At 44.9% G+C, this 19,662-nt stretch overlaps 3 protein-coding genes across 4 annotated transcripts in view; 1 reads left to right on the forward strand and 2 right to left on the reverse strand.

The window, feature by feature from the left end:
* The window catches only part of ralgps2 (Ral GEF with PH domain and SH3 binding motif 2), a gene marked incomplete in the record, with an annotated part of 126,865 nt that extends 118,326 nt beyond the window's left edge, over nt 1–8,539 (reverse strand). Inside the window, 1 exon segment of the mRNA XM_062555494.1 lies at nt 8,420–8,539.
* Nucleotides 8,540–9,706: 1,167 nt separating this feature from the next.
* LOC134102181 (cytochrome c oxidase assembly factor 7) lies at nt 9,707–11,521 on the reverse strand. 2 transcript variants are annotated; one of them, XM_062556198.1, is made up of 3 exons: nt 11,391–11,521; nt 10,798–10,938; nt 9,707–10,431 (listed from the first exon to the last, which is right to left on the reverse strand). In XM_062556198.1, the coding sequence occupies exons 2-3, from the start codon at nt 10,913–10,915 to the stop codon at nt 9,989–9,991; spliced, it is 561 nt and encodes a 186-aa protein (XP_062412182.1). In that variant the 5' UTR covers nt 10,916–10,938; nt 11,391–11,521; the 3' UTR covers nt 9,707–9,988. The 2 variants fall into 2 exon arrangements, with proteins under 2 accessions (XP_062412182.1, XP_062412181.1); XM_062556197.1 differs by having other exon boundaries at nt 11,130–11,521.
* A 1,607-nt stretch (nt 11,522–13,128) lies between these two features.
* On the forward strand, nt 13,129–19,651 carry LOC134102180 (retinal Mueller cells isomerohydrolase). The gene is made up of 14 exons (XM_062556196.1): nt 13,129–13,271; nt 13,526–13,608; nt 14,211–14,361; nt 14,937–15,044; nt 15,153–15,294; nt 15,402–15,549; nt 15,647–15,728; nt 15,948–16,080; nt 16,213–16,352; nt 16,538–16,667; nt 17,359–17,473; nt 17,750–17,844; nt 17,949–18,060; nt 18,790–19,651. The coding sequence occupies exons 1-14, from the start codon at nt 13,261–13,263 to the stop codon at nt 18,936–18,938; spliced, it is 1,599 nt and encodes a 532-aa protein (XP_062412180.1). The 5' UTR covers nt 13,129–13,260; the 3' UTR covers nt 18,939–19,651.
* The last annotated feature ends 11 nt before the right edge of the window (nt 19,652–19,662 follow it).

Below are 19,662 nucleotides of genomic sequence, written 5' to 3' on the forward strand. Positions count from 1 at the left end.
GCACCATGGTCACCATGCAGTTTAAAACACTGGACTGTGTGGCCGCACGTGTGTGTGTGTAACATCATGCCCTCATTTGTGCACGTGAGACTGTGAGTGTGTGTGTGTGTGTGTGAGGACCCTTTTTGACATGCGTCTAAAATTGCCTCCGCGGGTGTCGGAATGACGCGCTGGACAGGCCTCTCGTAGCTGGAATTCTGCGCTGGGCCGGGAATCAGGACGGACTTCACAAGAGGGTGCCGCGGAACGCCAGGAGGAGCGCGAGGGTGACCCCCCTGTGACCTCCCCCGTCGCCGCGCCTACCCGCTACCACACTCTCCATCCCAGCATGCACTTCTCCATACCTCATCAACTCCTTCCTCACAACTCCTAATACTCCCCCAGACGTGAGGATGACACAATTAATCAATTATCTGATTAATCGTCAATGGCTAAGCTAATTGTCCACTATTTTGGAAATGTGTTAACGTTTTTTTTTCCTTAATGGTAACCTAATATCCCTCACTGGCGTGTGGACAAAGCGAGCATTTGGGGCATAATCCCCATTTTGGGAAACTCATCCAGATTACTTGACTAGATGTAACTAATCATCAAGTTGCAGCAGTACACAAAGGCTTCCTATGTTCATTATGTGTGTGTGTGTGTGTGTGTGTGTGTATCTGATGACTGTGTACGGTGTATGTGTTCTCTGCCGTTGGGAAGTCACTGTTGATGCTAATGAAACATGATGATGGCTGTTGAATATAGTCCTGATAGGAGCCCAGCATCAATGCAGAGAGTGGCAGTCACACTCACACACTCACACTCACATGCTGCTGCCACATGATCTCCCTCAAGGCAAGGTGCTTGTAACAGGGAGATGGTGTGAGAGAGAATGTGTGTGTGTGTGTGTGTGTGTGTGTGTGTGTGTGTGTGTGTGTGTGTGTGTGTGTGTGTGTGTGTGTGTGTGTGTGTGTGTGTGAGAGAGAGAGAGAGAGAGAGAGAGAGAGAGAGAGAGAGAGAGAGAGAGAGAGAGATAACCTCCTCCACACGAGTGGTCTTTTACTGGGCGTGCCTCAAGAGGACCATTGCTCAGATATAGCCATCACTATGGGTCATTTAAAGCATACACACATCATGTATTTGAACCTTTTGCACACACATTACTGTGACAGTAATGAAGGCTAGCAGAGCAGAGCAGAGCAGAGCAGAGCAGAGCAGAGCAGAGCAGAGCAGAGCAGAGCAGAGAAGAGAAGAGAAGAGAAGAGAAGAGAAGAGAAGAGAAGAGAAGAGAAGAGAAGAGAAGAGAAGAGAAGAGAAGAGAAGAGAAGAGAAGAGAAGAGAAGAGAAGAGAAGAGAAGAGAAGAGAAGAGAAGAGAAGAGAAGAGAAGAGAAGAGAAGAGAAGAGAAGAGAAGAGAAGAGAAGAGAAGAGAAGAGAAGAGAAGAGCAGAGCAGAGCAGAGCAGAGCAGAGACAGAGAAGAGAAGAGAAGAGAAGAGAAGAGAAGAGAAGAGAAGAGAAGAGAAGAGAAGAGAAGAGAAGAGAAGAGAAGAGAAGAGAAGAGAAGAGAAGAGAAGAGAAGAGAAGAGAAGAGAGCTCAAGGTCAGGTGAACAGATTGGATGGTAATCTGTCTGATTCACCACAGGAGGCTGCAGGAGGGCGCGGCTGCTCAATCACCACACACACACACACACACACACACACACACACAAGCATACACACGCATACGCACACACACGCACACACACACACACACACACACAAGCATACACACGCACACACAAGCATACACACGCATACGCACACACACACACACACACACACACACACACACACAAGCATACACACGCATACGCACACACACGCACACACAGCATTACACCAGTGCAGTTCAGGGGTTAGAAGAAAGGTATAGCTTACAGGACAATGAAAAAAAGACATCAAAAACAAGCAATGTCAGGTAGAACGTCCACAGTAGTGTTAAATGAAATGGTTATAAATAAATAAATAAATAAATAAATAAATAAATAACACAAAATTCTCAAAATTCAAAAAGAGATTTTCTAAAAACCATTTAATGTCCCTCAACAATACAAGGAGAGACTGGGTCATCTAACACCTATTTGTGTGGTGTGTTATACGGGCAATAAAACCCCTTCACACGTCTTCATTAGCAACCACACACACACACACACACACACACACACACACACACACACACTTTCTGCAGCCTCAGCTAAAGAGAGTGCAGCCCTCGGGTGGACGTGACAAACCCAAGGCATGGAGCTGGAGAATCCCGCTGACCACAGAACAAAGAGGCCACTCCCCTCAGAAGATCAGAGCAGTGTCTGGGGGCCATCTTTAACGAGGGCCAACCACCCCCCGACCACGCCAGCGCACAGACGGATTGATGGCTCGTCGATATATCTGCCTCGGGCCAGAACACAGTCTCTCTCTGGTGAATAATCGTCTGATTTCGCCTTTAAGACTAACACACACACACACACACACACACACACACAAACACACACACACCTTGTCTTACCACCCCATGCTGACACCATCTGTGGAAGTGAGAGGGAGGGAGGTAGACAGACGAGCAAGAAGAGAAGAACAAGAGAGAGTCTCAAGAAAGAAGAGCACGAGGAGAGAGTATCAAGGAGAGTCTCAAGTCTGCTCCAATACCACTCCCAGTCTTCTGAAGTCTACGCCAAAAAGCACAAACATACAATCTCTCTAGCACACACATACACACACACACACAGACAGCTGTCTACCTCTGTGTTGTGGTAAGAGTGGCGAAGTGTGTGTGTGTGTGTGTGTGTGTGTGTGTTTCTCGTCGCTCGGGCAGCTGCAGCTTGCCAAAACCGAAGCTGTGGGCCCCGACGTGTCACTTCCTGTCTCCACGTCACGTAGCTGCGTGGCTTCGGCGACCGCCCCACGCCATCGCGGAGGACTTTCACTGAGGAAGTAGGAAGCCAGCGCTCCACATCACACGCAGACGTAAACAAACACAACAATGAGGACACACACACACACACACACAGTACTGTATACATTAGTGCCAGACAATAGGCTTCAGCCTTAAGCACATGTGCAGTAACACACGGCATAAGCGTTCACTAGCTCAATTATTTATAATGCTTTGTCTGAGGACAAGAGAGACTCCGCAGCCCGCCCTCAAAAAGGACAACGATACATCAATAAACAATGGCTTTAGCATTCATAAATGTAACATTACGTGTGCGACTGTGCGTGTGTTTTGTGGAGGAGAACTGGGACACTGTTATAGAAATAGAAATGTCCTTTTGAGAGTGGGGGGTGGTGGTGGTGATCATTGATGTGGTTTTACCGTAACTGGAGTGCTTGTGACGAGTGCCGTGGTTTGAAAATCAACATTTACTGAGGCCATAAACATAGACAGGCGCTAGACTGATAGACAAAAGACGTTTCCTTTAATTGTGGCAGATAGAGAGCGACAGACACTTGGTCGACAGAAAGAAAGAAAGAAAGAAAGAAAGAAAGAAAGAAAGAAAGAAAGAAAGCAGAACAGAGCTGCAGGGGAGAGAAGAGAGGAGAAGCACTCGCTGGTGTGAGAGTTCTACATCAACTCTGGCTGCAGCACGCAAAAGAAAGCAGAACAGCGCTCTAGGGGAGGGAGGAGAAGGAAGAGAGGTTCTACATCAACTCTGGCTGCAGCACGCAAAAGAAAGCAGAACAGCGCTCTAGGGGAGGGAGGAGAAGGAAGAGAGGTTCTACATCAACTCTGGCTGCAGCACGCAAAAGAAAGCAGAACAGCGCTCTAGGGGAGGGAGGAGAAGGAAGAGAGGTTCTACATCAACTCTGGCTGCAGCACGCAAAAGAAAGCAGAACAGCGCTCTAGGGGAGGGAGGAGAAGGAAGAGAGGTTCTACATCAACTCTGGCTGCAGCACGCAAAAGAAAGCAGAACAGCGCTCTAGGGGAGGGAGGAGAACGAAGAGAGGTTCTACATCAACTCTGGCTGCAGCACGCAAAAGAAAGCAGAACAGCGCTCTAGGGGAGGGAGGAGAAGGAAGAGAGGTTCTACATCAACTCTGGCTGCAGCACGCAAAAGAAAGCAGAACAGCGCTCTAGGGGAGGGAGGAGAAGGAAGAGAGGTTCTACATCAACTCTGACTGCTGTACACATTCATGACAAGAACGGTAACGGACAGCTCCCAGGCCTGCACTGCCTCCAACCGCCTTAGAAAGCCGGCGTTGTTGTTGGCATCACCCATCTCAGCCTGGCACGCCCCCAGAACAGTGGCCAGCTCGACAGTGGCACTGCCTGCCCGGTTTATCGAAGGACATGAAGGCCGATGCCAAGTTGCAGTCATGGTAAAATCACAAATATGACTCGTCACTCACACTCTCTATCTCTCTGACTCTCAAACACACACACACACAGACAGACACGGACTATCGCACACACACTCGATCACACACACACCTGTTATCTTCACTGATGTGAGACAGAACAAGCTGTACTATCTGTTCTCCAGCACCCACTTCAACTGTCCGTCTTCACTGCCAGCCACTTTACTGGAAAGTTTGCCCCGTGCTCGAGTGCCCTACCCCCCTCTGCCAGGCTGGTCACACCATCCTCTCTCTAAAGCGAATCAGCTGAACATTTTGACACGGCCCAACAAGCGCCACCATCCTGCTGCCTATGTGAGGACGAGACACATGATCCCACATCAGGCAGTCAGCGCTGCCTCAGTGGCTTCATTTTAGTACTATTCTCAATTCCTTTAACACTGATCTGAAAGAGAATAAGAAGCCATCTCTTCTGATAACAACCGTGCAGTCAGTGTTGCCGGCAGCCAAATGAGAGAAATGTTTCCATCATAAATCAGCGACTTGTTTTCCAGCACGGGCTGCCTGGCACCGCGCTGGATCCCACAGATAAGAGACTTGAAAGAGGATCACTGGCAAACCCACAAACCCATCGCCTGGGAACTCCGCACTGAACATGCAATGTCAGCCCAGTAGCACGTCTGACCTGACTCAACTCATTTTCACTTCTTATTTTGAGAGAAAGAGAGAGAGACAGAGAGACAGAGAGAGAGAGAGAGACACACAGAGAGAGAGAGAGAGAGATAGATTCCTGAGGGGCGCCACATGACAATGGAGAGTTTCTATGACCAGCAGATGTGGGGGTGAAAGGCATACGAATTGATCACTCACTCTCTCACACACACACACACACACACACACACACACACGACACCTGCAGAGGATACTGCTTCAAGGCGCCACACAAGGGCAACAGTGCCAGTGCCGACCACAATGGCATAGGGAGCTGCAATAGAGTGAGAGTGTGCACACACTCATACACAAAGAACTCGTGTTGTATTTCGGAAAACCCCCAGTTATCTGAGCAGGGACAAAATCCCAGGACGGGGAGACAAACTCAGCTGTGACACACACACACACACACACACACACGCAAACGTGCACACACACACACACACACACACACACACACACAGGGAGGGGAGCAGTGAAAAGAAAGCAGTGGTCACACACAGGGGAGTCCCGTTTCACACAGATGTAATCTCCAACTAATCACATTTCCAGAGGCTCCAGTGCTTCAGCACAGCTATGGGGGAGACAGATGGGCCCACGAGTCTCCCAGACACAGAAGTGAAATAGACAACCAAACAGACAGACAGACAGACAGAGATGAGTAGATACAGTGATGGGGTGAAAGAGAGAAGAACAGAAAGAGAGAAGAGGTCAGGGAAGGGGGTAGTCGGCCTAGACTTTAACCTAATCAGACATCTCCGATGTCATCAAACAACGCTGACTGAGATCAGATCACTGACTGAAGGCAGAGGGAATGCGGATGAATCATCGGTCAGACTCCAGCCCTCACATCGTCCACTTCAAAACAAAGTGAACCAGGTCTCCTGGGGCCCACCAGTTAACCGCAGTCCATCTGAGCTCCGGCCGGCACCATCCTTGACAGACTGCCCAGTGTACGAGGGGATTACCACTGCGCCAGATGTTCACATTTGGTATTTTGTAAACAAATCTGGACACATGCAAAAACAAAGCATGTCATTTCAGAGACATGAATCGTATATCTGATTGTCTGTCCAGAATGAATTATCTAAGCAAGAACCTCATGTGAATGGAGGAGGGATGCTCTCTCTTCAGATCAAAATCAGCGACCAAACAAAACAAAACAAAAAGACACAGAAATCAGACAAACATCAGTATACTAATAGGCAGTGGTTTTGAGCTTTCTTTAGTAAATAAATTCTCAGCATGCCAGCGATTTGACGCATTTGACTTTCAGCGTTCCTGCCACTTTGTCACAAACATGCATTAACTGTTAATAACAGGCTTTCTGATTGCACATGAGTATGAGGCAAGTTACGGCAAAAAGTGGCGTCTTGCACTTCGCCAAATCATAAGCCTACAACTAGCAGAACAATGAGGTACAAAACTATAGTTTATTAAAGGACACGTTCCACCTGAGTCAAAAACATGTTCAGTCCTTATCTAGACAGACATGCTGGTGTGGTGTGGCCTTTCAAAGATACATCTCTTGTGAGTGCAGCCTAAACTGAAATCACTTCAACAATTTGTATTTCCAGAAATTCCCATTGACTTGATGAGCGTTCAACCAAGAAACCTCTGGTCACCAGACCCACAGCACCCATGCCTGTTATAGATCTGGGCCGGGTTTCCCAAAATCGTTAAGAAGCTCTTAAGTCCTAAGAACTTCTTAGGAGCGTTCTTAGAACATTCTTACAACGCTCCTAAGAAGTTCTTAGCACTTAAGAGCTTCTTAACAATTTTGGGAAACCCGGCCCTGAACTTTTTCCCTGAACAAATTTTCCCTTGGGGATCAATAAAGTATCTATCTATCTATCCATCTACTTGCAACCTACAGGTTAAAGTTCAAGAGGTATTGTCTTTCACAAATAAGCCCATCCCATTAACAAAAAAACAAAAAAAGAATACCCTGATGAGTATGAACACTTTTGAAGAGAAGTTTGAGTCATTACAGGCTGTAGTAGATGCGTGTCATACACCCCACAGTGGCCCGCACCCTAATGTTGTGTAACATACAATCGCTACAAAGTTAACAGAAAGTTGTTCAGCGCATTAACTAGTCTACATACAATCATAGACGCAACTGCCTGGAACAAATAAGAACCATACCTCTTCCCAAGTTTTAAACAACCGTTAAATTCTCTGTCCATAGAGACCTTATTCGAGGTCACTTATGCTTAAGAATCTAACATTGCATTCAAGCTCAAGCAGGATAGGAGGCATTAACGTTGACCATGTAATGAGATTGGTTGGTGGACACGTTTAGAGCCTCGCCATTCAGTGGAATTGACAATGTTCCAAGTCACTCCGCACTACCAGATTACGTGTAATTTAGGCTCACTGATTTGCAACATTCACTTTAAGGACATAACGTTACATTGACAACAAAAGTTAACGTAAACAATTTCCATCAACCAACCACTCAATAGTATTTCTTAAAGTCTTTAGGTTGTCAATACCAGAAATAGCTACATACTGCACATGAAACTCGTTTGATTAACGTTCAAAACTGTACAAAAGCTAACTACTGCCGATAACGTCGATAGCTTTTCCATCGTCTCGGACGGTGAAGTAACGTTAGTCTTTGATGGACGGCATTGCAAAACAGGTTTGATATGCAACACGAGTTAACGGCCAATAAACAATTTTGCAACGGCTAAATGGAAAGTCGACTAGAAGCTATATGTGACAGATAAAAGAAATAATCTTTCTCTGTTTAGTTATAACTTCAGTGATGAGGTTTGGCTCGTGTGGACCCCAACGTACTGTCCGTGACACTCCCCGGATCTGGGCGGGATGTTCAGGGCTAGCAGTAGTCCTCCTCTGAACACATCCACAGCCCATAATCCACAGCAATATAAGTAGCAATTTAATTACACGATGGCAAACAGTCTACTGTGAGCATGCATAAGAAGGACAGCCGAGACAAAGACTTAAACGGAAATGTGATACAACTGGATTAATACGGCTCAGCTAGCATGCAAAGTTGTATCAACGTTAGCTACTATCTGCAATAAAAGTGTATTCGATGTCGAGTTGTCCGAACGTAACTATCACCATCACAGTATAACATTACTGTTCGCCACGCTGACGTTACCGTTTAATCAGCTCTTAACATGTCATCACCTAACGGTAATTATCTTAAACAAGGCTCAATATAAACATATAGGGCTAACTGTGATGTTAGCTAATCTCCAACTAAGAACATGACTAATGTTAGCCAGATCAAGGCTACTAAGCTAACGTTAGCCTTCCCAACTGTGTGTGCTGTTTGAAAAACCTGCAGCAGCATCCAAGCGTGCTGCCACCGCTAACGTCAAACAAGACAAATCAAAACAACTGAATTGAACGAACCTCAGATTTTCTTTCAGTTGTTCTCTTTTCGATATTATGCGCGTCGTTTGATGCAATCCACACTCCGAGAACAGCAAACGTTTAGCTCCAAGAAGAGCATTCCGTTCGGCAACAGCCGTGTGCGGTGTTTTCAATGAGAGTTGAGCGGGTACATGGAGGGGAGGAGCCCGAACCGCATCCCACCCTCGCTGTGGAAGCCTGTGCATCTCAAAGGTGATTGTTTGCTCGTACTGCGCTCCAAATTCAGAACAAGGGGATGATGTCTGGATATGGTTTAATGCCAACGAATATGTTGTTAACTACATCTAGTCTCACACTAACTGGAACCATTATAATGTGAGGTCATGATCCAAGCAAATGGAACTGGGATTTTCTCTGCTATGGCTAAATGGCTGAAAGGCTTAATTATTTAAAAAAAAAAAAATAGAAAATTATATTAAAACCTGCATCACCCGCCTCTTTCATATACTGTAAGTAGGACAGATGAAAGTAGGTCTACGTGGATAATTTGTGCCTTTACCCATGGCCATGATACAATAGTTGAAACCCATTTGTAAACCGGTCGCGATTTATGTTCGTTTGGGGTTGAGGTGGAATACAATCTGTTAAATCGTAAATGTTACTTTGTATCTTGGAGTGTCTCTAGATTATTCGTCAAGCTACTGTAGGAAATACGCTTCACCAAGAGCTACAGCACAAGTAGAGAAGTAGTCCAAAGACGAATGGTATTCCATGACCTGTGGCTCCCTCTCGTGGCCATCCATGCAACGTTCAAATCACATATCATCTTAAGGCACGTTTAGACTTGCTGTAGACAACGCGTTCGTGTACGCATCATGGCTGCCTTGCGTATTTTGCGGTCGTTTGGTGCGTCGGTCGCGCACGTCGTCGCAAGCGAACACGACGCGTCCGCGAGATGCAATACTGACAAGAAAGTAGGGGGCGATCATTGCCAAAAGAAAGTGACTGCAAGATGCATTATCGACATCAAAGCTGGGGGCAATCATGAGAGTAAACAATGGCACATGGCCACATCCACATCTGATATTAGGCTACTAGTCTCCCCCTGGTGAAGACCTCCAGTAAGGTGCGTAATGCTGCAGCGAGTCTGTACACAGGACACAGCAGGTCGCACACGGGCGCATACGCTTACGCTTGGTCTAACGGCAAGTATAATCCCAGCCTTAGAAGGAAAGCCCAGTTTATCATTTCATAATCAAATTCAAACAGTTTGACATACACATATACATATATATTTTAAAAATAAATAAAACATCACAATCATGATTTATTTCCATATTTATTTTATGGTATTTCATGGAGAGTGATTGAAATAAAACTTTACTTGAACATAAAACACTCAGTTTTCCTGCATTGCATAGCACTGGTTGGAATGGCAATCAAGATAAAGTTTATGGCACCACTTTTTCTCCCAAAACAACAGTTTATACAGTTCCACACACACAGCCAACCCCAGCTATTTCACTGCCCCACAGATTCAACAAAGAATACACACTGTTTTCAATGAAACAGCTGCTCGGCCTCCTGAGGTAAAGTTTTAGACTTCATTCATTCTCCAAATTTCAACTGCCGCTCTTTCTGCTGTCCATGTAGATCCCTGGCCCTATTTTTCAGGTCTTCTGCTTTTTGGTCATCTTTGGGTGCCCCGTCCCCGAGTTTGTACATGCGGCTGGCATTTGAGCATCCCCAAACATGTCCTAGTTCACACGCACGCATGGAGTACTGCAGTGCCAGAGGCATGTTCTTCTCGAACCCTGGGGCACCCTGAATGTAGAGTGTACTCAGGTTGAAGCAGCTGGGTGCAAAGCCCCCAGTGCAGGCCTTCTCATAGTACTCCCGGGCTACCCCTGCATCTGGGCCTTCTTCCATGGACCGCCCATCATGAGCCAGCAATCCCACGTTATGGCAGGCGTCTACTGACTTCTTCCCACCAGCTTTGCATGAGCGCAGGAAACATGAGTAGGCTGTCTTGAGGCACAGAGGCAATCCACCTGGTATGGGAAAAATGTCAATTAAGTTATGCTGATGATGACGACTGACCTGACCCGGCCTTGAGGAGTGTACGGTTTTAAAGTAGATACAAAGCTTTTCAGGCATTTAACACAACCCCACTTGTAGCTACACACGTTAAAGTTGTTTGAAGCAGACGTGTAAGAAAAATATTGGCACATACCAACGAGTCAGAATAATATTTTATGATCGTATGTTATAGTATTAAAAACAATGTAGTTTCCAATGACACTAACATACATTGTACTACCAATGGAAACAATGGAAAAGCTACACCATATGCTACATTCAGCCACAAACAACGCCCTCTTATTATGAGGTAGGGAATAACTCATGTCAAATGTTACCTTTGCCAGCAACGTAATAAGCCCCAAGTTTGTAGCAGCTCTCCCCGTGTCCATTTGTCTCGCAGTTATGCTTGAGAATCTGTGCAGTTGAGTCGAAGTTTTTCTTGACTCCTTCCATATAATCCGCAAGTCGCTGACAACCTTGTGTAAACATTAAATTATTTGTGGAAAGAACATGACAGGAAATGTCATACAAGGAAGATACTATCAGCACTTAATGGAAGTCTGCTTCGATTGCTCAGTTCAATAGTTTTCCTAAATTTCCTTTCAGCACCCCCATGTCGAGGGACAGCGCATCTAGCAACCATGGATAGCAACGAATATTCAATTACCTTCAGGGTCCTTCTCACGGTAACATTGATAGCTGAATTCAATTCCCAAATTATCCAGGTATTGCTTCACTTCTTCTTCGTCATTAAAATTAATCAACCCAGCCATTTTGCAACCAATCGAATTACTTAATCACTGTGTAAAAATCGCACGTGTTCACTTAAACCAGTGACCTTGGTGGCTAACGCAGATACTTTGCTAACGATAACATTCGCGGAAAAATACTCAAAAAGTGGAACATCGGTAGGCTAGTTGGTAGTTACCATGACTTCAGCCGTGAAATCCTAGTTTTCGTTTTTTTGGTCTAGCTCAGACAGAAACTGATGGACAGACAGTTACAACATCTACCGGGTGTTTACATAGACAGTAAAAGTGTTTAGGTAACTTCTTTGGTAACTGCCAGGTAACTGCTACTGCTGCATAGTAGTTCCTGTTCCGGGTTGCGATATTACGAATTCCCGCCCTATGCCGCCCTCTGATTGGCGCCCTAACCCTAACCCTAACCTTAAGCCTATCCTAACCCAGCACAGCGTGAGTGTCATTGAGCTCAGCCAATCAGGCGTAGGCATAGGGCGGGACTTGGCGTGGTGGGTTTTGCATTCTGGTCCAATGAGCATCCGTACAGTTCCGTTCAGCTCGCAACAAGGCTGTTTCCTATGGCTGTTTCTCAATGTCCATGATCCTCAATGATCCTTCCTTGGTAAAACGGAGTCCTTTGGCCCCAGATCGTTCATAGATCAAACAGCCCCTCCCAGCATTCAGAAAACACACACGGAACAGACTTCACAAGCGAGTATGCAGGAAGCCGCCGGTGTGCGTTATTGAAAACCATGCAGAGTTATTCCCCCAGGTCAATAAATAAAGTTAGCCTACATATTTATTTCGTTGATTCGTATGTTACTAGCCTACAGACTAAGCAATACCTACACCAATACCAATACAGCGAATATTCTCCTCGCCAATCTGAAAAGTTGTTGCTGATGAAAATGTAGGCTAGTCCTTCACGTGTAAATAAAAGTTCAAACTTGTCAACATAAGCTGAGCCAGAGAATGTCTAATAAGACTGAGCCCATGCTTCATTTGTCCCTAGCCTATTTTAGCTTACACAGTGATATGACAATACATTTCAATTGAAACAGACGGCGTTTACATTTATGTAGCCTGCGTGTGCGCATGGGATTGTGGGTGTTCAGGCATGCGGAGGATACACTGGCATCCAGGAAAATGCTGTGAAAATTATCTGGCGCGTCTGATGTGTTTAAACTGAACGGATACTTATGCAATAAAAGGCACAGGGGGGAGTGAGGGGGCACATATTTTTTTATATTTAATGACCGAAGGTTATATTTTGGTCATCTTCTTGCTAATACCTATAACTTTTTCAAACATGCATGGCAGGCTAAATAGGGGGATGAGTTGAATCGCAGTGCTGATTGTTTTGTCTCAGCTGCTTCTCATTTGAGAAAGTCTCACGTAGAGCTGTCAGGGACTTCATTCCAAGCATAAAGCAACAGAAGATGATAAATGGCATGTTTTTCATCCTCCCTGGCACATTCTTTTATGTGAGGAGCAGAAAAGAAGTTATTTATTAAACCTACTGATGCATCCTAAGCACACCCACTTGGATATCCAGTTAGTTTGGGATTGTATAATTTTTCATGGAAAAAGATATGCCTCAAGAGTAGGCTACAGTACGTCTTTAGGAAATTCCTCTACGGTAGTCTGTTGCATTGACCCACTCTAAACTTTAATTCAGTGTTTTATTCAGCTGTATTTAATCTAATTGTCGTAAGAGGCTTTCCTGTTGTCCCCCCCTTTGTTGTTAATCCTGTCCCAGGTTTACAAATGTGTTTCTCATTTGGGACAGAAATGCCGCAGCCACAGGAGGAGGAGGAGGAGGAGGAGGAGGGGAGAGTTCCTTGAGCGAGTGTGGTGGACTGGCTGGTGGAAGCACCAGTGGAAAAGATCAGGCTGCAGGCACAAAGAGACTCTTGTTTCAGGGTCTGATTGGCTGAGGAGCAGCCCAAAGGCTGTCTGGGAAAGAGACCCCGTATAAATGCTGGTGAATGAGGACTCGCTCCACACTTTGTGGTATGCTTCTTCACCCCGCTGTGTGTTCTGCTGAGTCCCAACATGGTTAGTCGGTGAGTAAACAACCAGGCTTTGTCTTTTTGTTTTTCATTTAAAAAGTGAGAGTTTAAAACATTTCTTAACTGACTGTATGATGTAAGCTGCATGCTTGTATTAAAAACAATAAACTGTGATATTGTAAATTGCATTTATTGAATAGTTTAGTTTTGTGGTTGCTTCCATCCGTTGGCATCATGCTCATGCATGTTTTATATGTTAATGGGGAAAATAGAGTTCTTGAAATGTGTATATATTTCTCTTTGTGAAGAATTGAGCATCCAGCAGGAGGCTATAAGAAAATCTTTGAGACATGCGAGGAGCTTGCGGAGCCAATCCCAGCGCTGGTCTCAGGTCTGTGTCACATCTCGGCCCTCTCCAATTACGCCTGCTGTTTAGATCTAGTAATAATAAACACTGTTAACAGTAGTTGATACACTTTAAGAGCCACTATTTAAGGCCTTGTCATCCAGAGAAAGGTTTCTACACACAGGGGCACCTCCTGGTCATTTAGTGGAGGTATCAGGTTGCGCTGTATAAACAGGAAGGGAAGTAAAACATCCACACCTATCCATACACCCACACATTCTTGTTAATTGCTGTAGAGGAAACTTTACAGTAAATCCACACACGCACGCACACACGCACGCACACACGCACGCACGCACACACGCACGCACACACAGACATTTCACGCATATGAGTGGCTTCATGTTCTTGTTAATATTTGTGTTCAAGCACATGTGAGCTTAGACACATGAGGGATATGCAACAAAGCAAAGTTATTGGCTTACTTACCCCTTAGGAGTAAGTTCATGTGTTGCTTCTGATATTGTTTTGAAATCAGTGCTAACTCCCAAAGTTACCTGTGCAAGCCAGTAGCCTTGCTCTGTAGCACACCTCTTCTGTAGGTCCAGTGGGATTTAAATGCACTGTTTTGCTTTGGCCGTTTGCAGGTGTGATTCCCTCCTGGCTGACTGGGAGTCTGTTGCGGCTGGGCCCTGGGCTCTTTGAGGTGGGCAGTGAGCCGTTCTACCACCTGTTTGATGGTCAGGCTCTCATGCATAAGTTTGACCTGAAGGATGGACACGTCACCTACTATCGAAGGTACCACGCATTGTTGTGTTGTGTTGTGTCGTAACTGATGTAATGAAAGAGATAAAGATACTAGAATAAAGGTGTGCTGTGCAGGTTTGCACGTCAGTTGTTGATTATGCAAAAAACAAAAACTGTAACACAAACACAAACTGATCAGGAAGTTATATTTGATAACAGACTTACTTTTGTATACGGTAAAGTGTTTATTGTTATTGTAAAAAGTGTTCTTTTGTATATTGTATATTCTTTTGTGTAAGTGTATACTGACCTCTGAAATGTCCCTTTTAAAAATTCTCAAGCTGTTATTTTGAAGGAATGTTTAATCTTACGTGTGGTTGGGGATGTTTTTCATTAAGGAAAGGGCTTCCTGGACGCCCCCCACCACACAACCGCAGAAATGTTACATGAGAATGTTGCATCACTTGCCCAGAGAAATAGAATTGAGTTATAAAATGAGCAGTTTCCCCTAACACTGGGCCACACTGAGATCTCAGCCAATGCTGATGTTTTCTTGGGCTGTACTCTGTGCTGCTGTACTGTACTGTATGTAATGCAAGCTTATCCAGAAGAACATCTCTCTCCAGGTTTGTCCGAACTGATGCTTATGTACGTGCTATGACCGAGAAACGGGTCGTCATCACTGAGTTTGGCACGGCAGCCTATCCAGACCCTTGTAAAAACATCTTCTCCAGGTGTGTGCTGTCTTTCATTGTCTGGTTTTGTACAGGTCATTTAGCGTAGTGTTCTGTAATACACCGTTTCTTAACGACTTTCTTGTCATATTTACCCTGTATGTGTAGATTCTTCACATACTTCAAAGGCATTGAAGTGACAGATAACTGCCTTGTGAATGTCTATCCCGTCGGTGAAGACTTCTATGCTTGCACAGAGACCAATTACATCACTAAAGTTGACCCTGACACATTAGAAACCATCAAGAAGGTGCAGTATGTAGGCCACTGTTTATGAACAATCTTACGATATGTCAGAGTTGTTTAAAATATTTACAAAAGAATGTTTTGTCTTGTACATCTGAAAATATTTTACAGGTGGATCTGTGTAACTACATCTCAGTCAATGGTGTAACGGCACACCCCCATGTCGAGAAAGATGGCACGGTCTACAATATGGGCAACTGTTTCGGGAAGAACATGTCACTGGCATATAATGTCATCAAGATCCCTCCAATCCAGGAAGGTAGGTGATTGTTTTGGACCATGTTATCCTGAATCAGGATAGAACAGCCATTTCTGAAGAACATGTGCTCTAAAGGGCCTTAATATCTTTATTTTAGACAAATCAGATCCCATCGAGAAGTCTGAAGTGATTTTGCAGTTCCCTAGCAGTGAAAGATTCAAGCCATCCTACGTTCACAGGTTAGTTATAGTCTGTTAAGACCGAAAAGGTGTTGTTTTCAAGATTCAATATTACTCTATTTGTCTCTCTGTTTGTCTCAGACATAAAGGCTGAAACATAAACACACACATACACTCACACACACTTTTGTAACATTGTGAGAATAGCCAAGAACACCGTGGTACTGTCTCCCCCTAAAGCAGATGATGTTAATCACTTTGTGTGCCTTATCCCCACAGCTTTGGAATGACAGAAAACTTCTTTGTATTTGTGGAGACTCCAGTGAAGATTAACCTCCTGAAATTTCTGAGCGCCTGGAGCCTTCGTGGAACAAATTACATGGATTGCTTTGAGTCCAACGAGACAATGGGTGTACGCGCAAGATAATGATCTTTAAAACATACCATAGAAATCGAATGAAGTTATATCACCATGGGAGTGAGATGAAGGGAACTGTCTAATAAGTCTTTGAACAAAAAGTCAAATCGAATCTGATTTTTCCAGACGTGGTTTCATGTGGCCACCAAGAATCCTGGGGAATACGTCGACCACAAATTCAGGACCTCAGCGTTTAATGTCTTCCACCACATAAATACCTACGAGGACCAAGGATTCATTGTTGTTGATCTCTGCACCTGGAAAGGGTAGGGTTTAGTTTTCACCACACCATGTTCATTTCTTAGACTACCTCTTAGTGAATCATATCAGAATCCAAATCAGAATCAGCTTTATTGGCCAGGTTTTCGTAAACAAACAAGGAATGTGACTCCGGGTTAAAGACTGTCAGACTCAAACATTCACTGCTTCTGAAATCTCTTGTGCCCCACAGACATGAGTTTGTGTATAACTACCTGTACCTGGCCAACCTGCGGCAGAACTGGGAGGAGGTGAAGAAGGAAGCCATGAGAGCTCCCCAGCCTGAAGTGCGCAGATACGTCCTGCCCATCGATGTGCACCGGGTGAGCTATCCCACCAATCACTACTCACAATGTGTTTAGAACATAAGGCTGAGATTCTCAGGATGTTAACAGATGTTAACAGGTTTGGCAGATATCCTGGGATCTCATCATTAAAAAAAACAATTGTTTAAATATGTTTTTGTATGTAGAGTCTGTTTTAATTGTTCATTGTCAAATTACAGAGGCAGGCCAGTGGAGAAAACATATGCTTGTTTAGCACATGCTGCATTAAATAATATTGTATTTGGACAGGTCAGAGCCCTTTCACATTCTACTTAAATAAAGTGGGGTTAATGTTACTATGCCTCACTTGTGACTTATGACTTTAGTGCTGATCACTGCAGACTGTAATTGTGGCTACTGCCTTATCAGCTGTGTTACCTGTCCGTTTTCATTCCGTTGCCCATGTTAACAGGTTAGACGCTACCTGCGTGATACACATCTCAGGTGCGGCTCGAAGCGCTCTGAAAACGTATGCATGCTAGAAATAGGCCCGGCACTTATTTTTCACACGTGTTTCCATTCAAAAGAGACGGTGAGGAATTGTTTTAATAGGCAGACAGGCCGCAGCAGCGTCGAATCACAGACGTTTCTGGTATGAATGGACATAGAAAAAGCCACACAGCAGCCACAGAACAGACATGCAATGCACACAAGTCAGGACTGTGTTTGTGTTTGTGTTTGTGTTCAGGAGGAGCAGGGGAAGAATCTGATCTCTCTGCCCTACACCACCGCCACAGCGGTTATGCGCAGCGATGGAACCATTTGGTTAGAGCCAGAGGTTCTTTTCTCTGCACCTCGCCAGGGTAAATACACGAACACTAACGCACTAACATCAACTGAGCACCCTGTGTTTGCTTAAACTGTGCTATATAAATAAAGTGGATTGGATTGGATTGGATTTGTAGGTCCTATCAATGCAGCACTTCAGAAATATCTAAAGTGGGTTCATAAAGGGGTTCACAAACCTTTTCTGCAGTAGGCCTACCATAAATGAGCATAATCTCAAATTGCAGCTGTATTTGTTGAAGTGTAAACTGTAAATGCTGAGGGCTCTCTCTCTTCCCTTCTCGTCTCCACAGCCTTAGAGTTCCCCCAGATCAACTACAGCGCGCACGGAGGGAGAGACTACACGTACGCCTACGGGCTCGGCCTGAACCACTTCATCCCAGACAGGGTGAGCACTGCTCGGCTCCGCACACCAGGGGGCCTGGGCTGCACGCACGCCTGGGTCTGTGTCGCAGTCCCCTCATGCATTAACCAATGTTTGTGCTCCTGCAGATCTGCAAGCTGAACGTCAAGTCCAAAGAGGCGTGGGTCTGGCAGGAACCGGACTCCTACCCTTCCGAACCGCTGTTTGTGCAGACTCCAGAGAGCACAGTGGAGGATGACGGTAAGCCAGAGGGGACACGCTGCGCTGTCCGGCCTACCCCGGCCCCCCAGTGAGCCGACTGCTACCCTGCTGGGTGGCTGTTGGTGAGCTGTTTCGCAGCTGGTTTTACAAAGTGCTCCCGGCTCCGACACAGCAGGGGCTCTCCAGTCACAGGCAAAGATTCTAGAACAGAGCTCAGGTCAGGTCTGGGTGATTCCAAAGGAAAGTATTTCAGACATTTGTGTCACATAAAGGTTGTATCAGTGATTGACAATTGGTGCTCTCAACCACTCAAAACCAAAATAGTGTTCCAACTTCCAACCAATCACCAACAGGGGGGTTTGCGCTCATGCACGTCTTGCATGCGAAGTTGGAGATGAAGGAGGGTATCATTTTTATCATGGTGCATGAAACACAGAAAGGGGGAGGCGAGCTAGCTCAGTTTGTTTGGGATCTCACTTCAAACACCCAACAGAAGTGACGTTACCTGCAATTGCTGATACAACCTTTAAGAACCAGTGGGGCATCCTACGAAGCAAGTTAGACATATCCATGCTAAGTGATCCTATGGTAGCAGTTATGTGATAAATTTGTAAAACTAACTAGGCTTTCAGCTTAGATCTGTGCACGTTCTCGATGTTGAGATAATGTTGACCAATCATGAAACGTGGAGATGCACAATGCCGCCTATATGCCCACTGATCATGAGTTCGCTGGATGTGTGACTGCAATTCCTCCCTCTGCCTCCAGGTGTGCTCCTGAGCATAGTGGTGAGCCCTGGGGAGGGCCAGCGTCCAGCCTTCCTCCTCATCCTCGACGCCAAGGACCTCACGGAGATCGCCCGTGCCTCTGTCGAGGTCATCATCCCGGTGACCTTCCACGGAATGTATAAGCCCTGAGGGATGCAACCGCAACAAGATGCCAGAGGACCAGAAGAGGAAAGGGCCAAAGAGAAGCACGTGTAGTGGAGGCTCCAGTGTCCATGTGGTGGGGGTGTTTAAAGGTGTAATGTAGAATCCCTCTAGTGAAAAAGTACCTCTGAAAACTAAGGACCTGTAAGGCATTATAAAAAGGCATTATACAATACAGCTCTCCTTGCATTCCTGTGTATGCCATTTGTTTCAGGGATTTTGTTTGCATTTGTTTTTTTTACATTTGTTAGATCTTAACTAATAATAGTAAATGTACAGTATATACAAATACCGGGTAAAAGGAATTGTGGGGTAGCCTACAAAAGAGAAGATAAAAGGATATGTTGAGGTCAAAGCCCAGGATGCAGTCAGATTCAGCAGGCACATGTTTGTGGCAACCGCATTGTCTCTTCAGTTTACATTTTAAAGGGAACAACTGAGCATTTTTACACAAAAAAAAATTACAACATACCACTCATATTGTTTTGTATTTTATATCCCTGGTGTGCATGAAATGTGTATAAATAATGTGAAAGGCAACACAGAATTGCATCATTATTGTTTATCATTTCATATTTCCCCTTTAATATTTCAGATTTCACCTTTAACTATATGGGGCGAAATTGAAAATGTACTGTGTAGTTTGTGTATATATAGGTTTGAATAAAAAAAATACCCTGAAGTATATCAAGAATAAGAAACTTTTGTGTGT

This window comes from Sardina pilchardus, chromosome 15 (assembly GCF_963854185.1).
Source record: "Sardina pilchardus chromosome 15, fSarPil1.1, whole genome shotgun sequence".
In the NCBI taxonomy this organism is placed as follows: Eukaryota; Metazoa; Chordata; class Actinopteri; order Clupeiformes; family Clupeidae; genus Sardina; species Sardina pilchardus.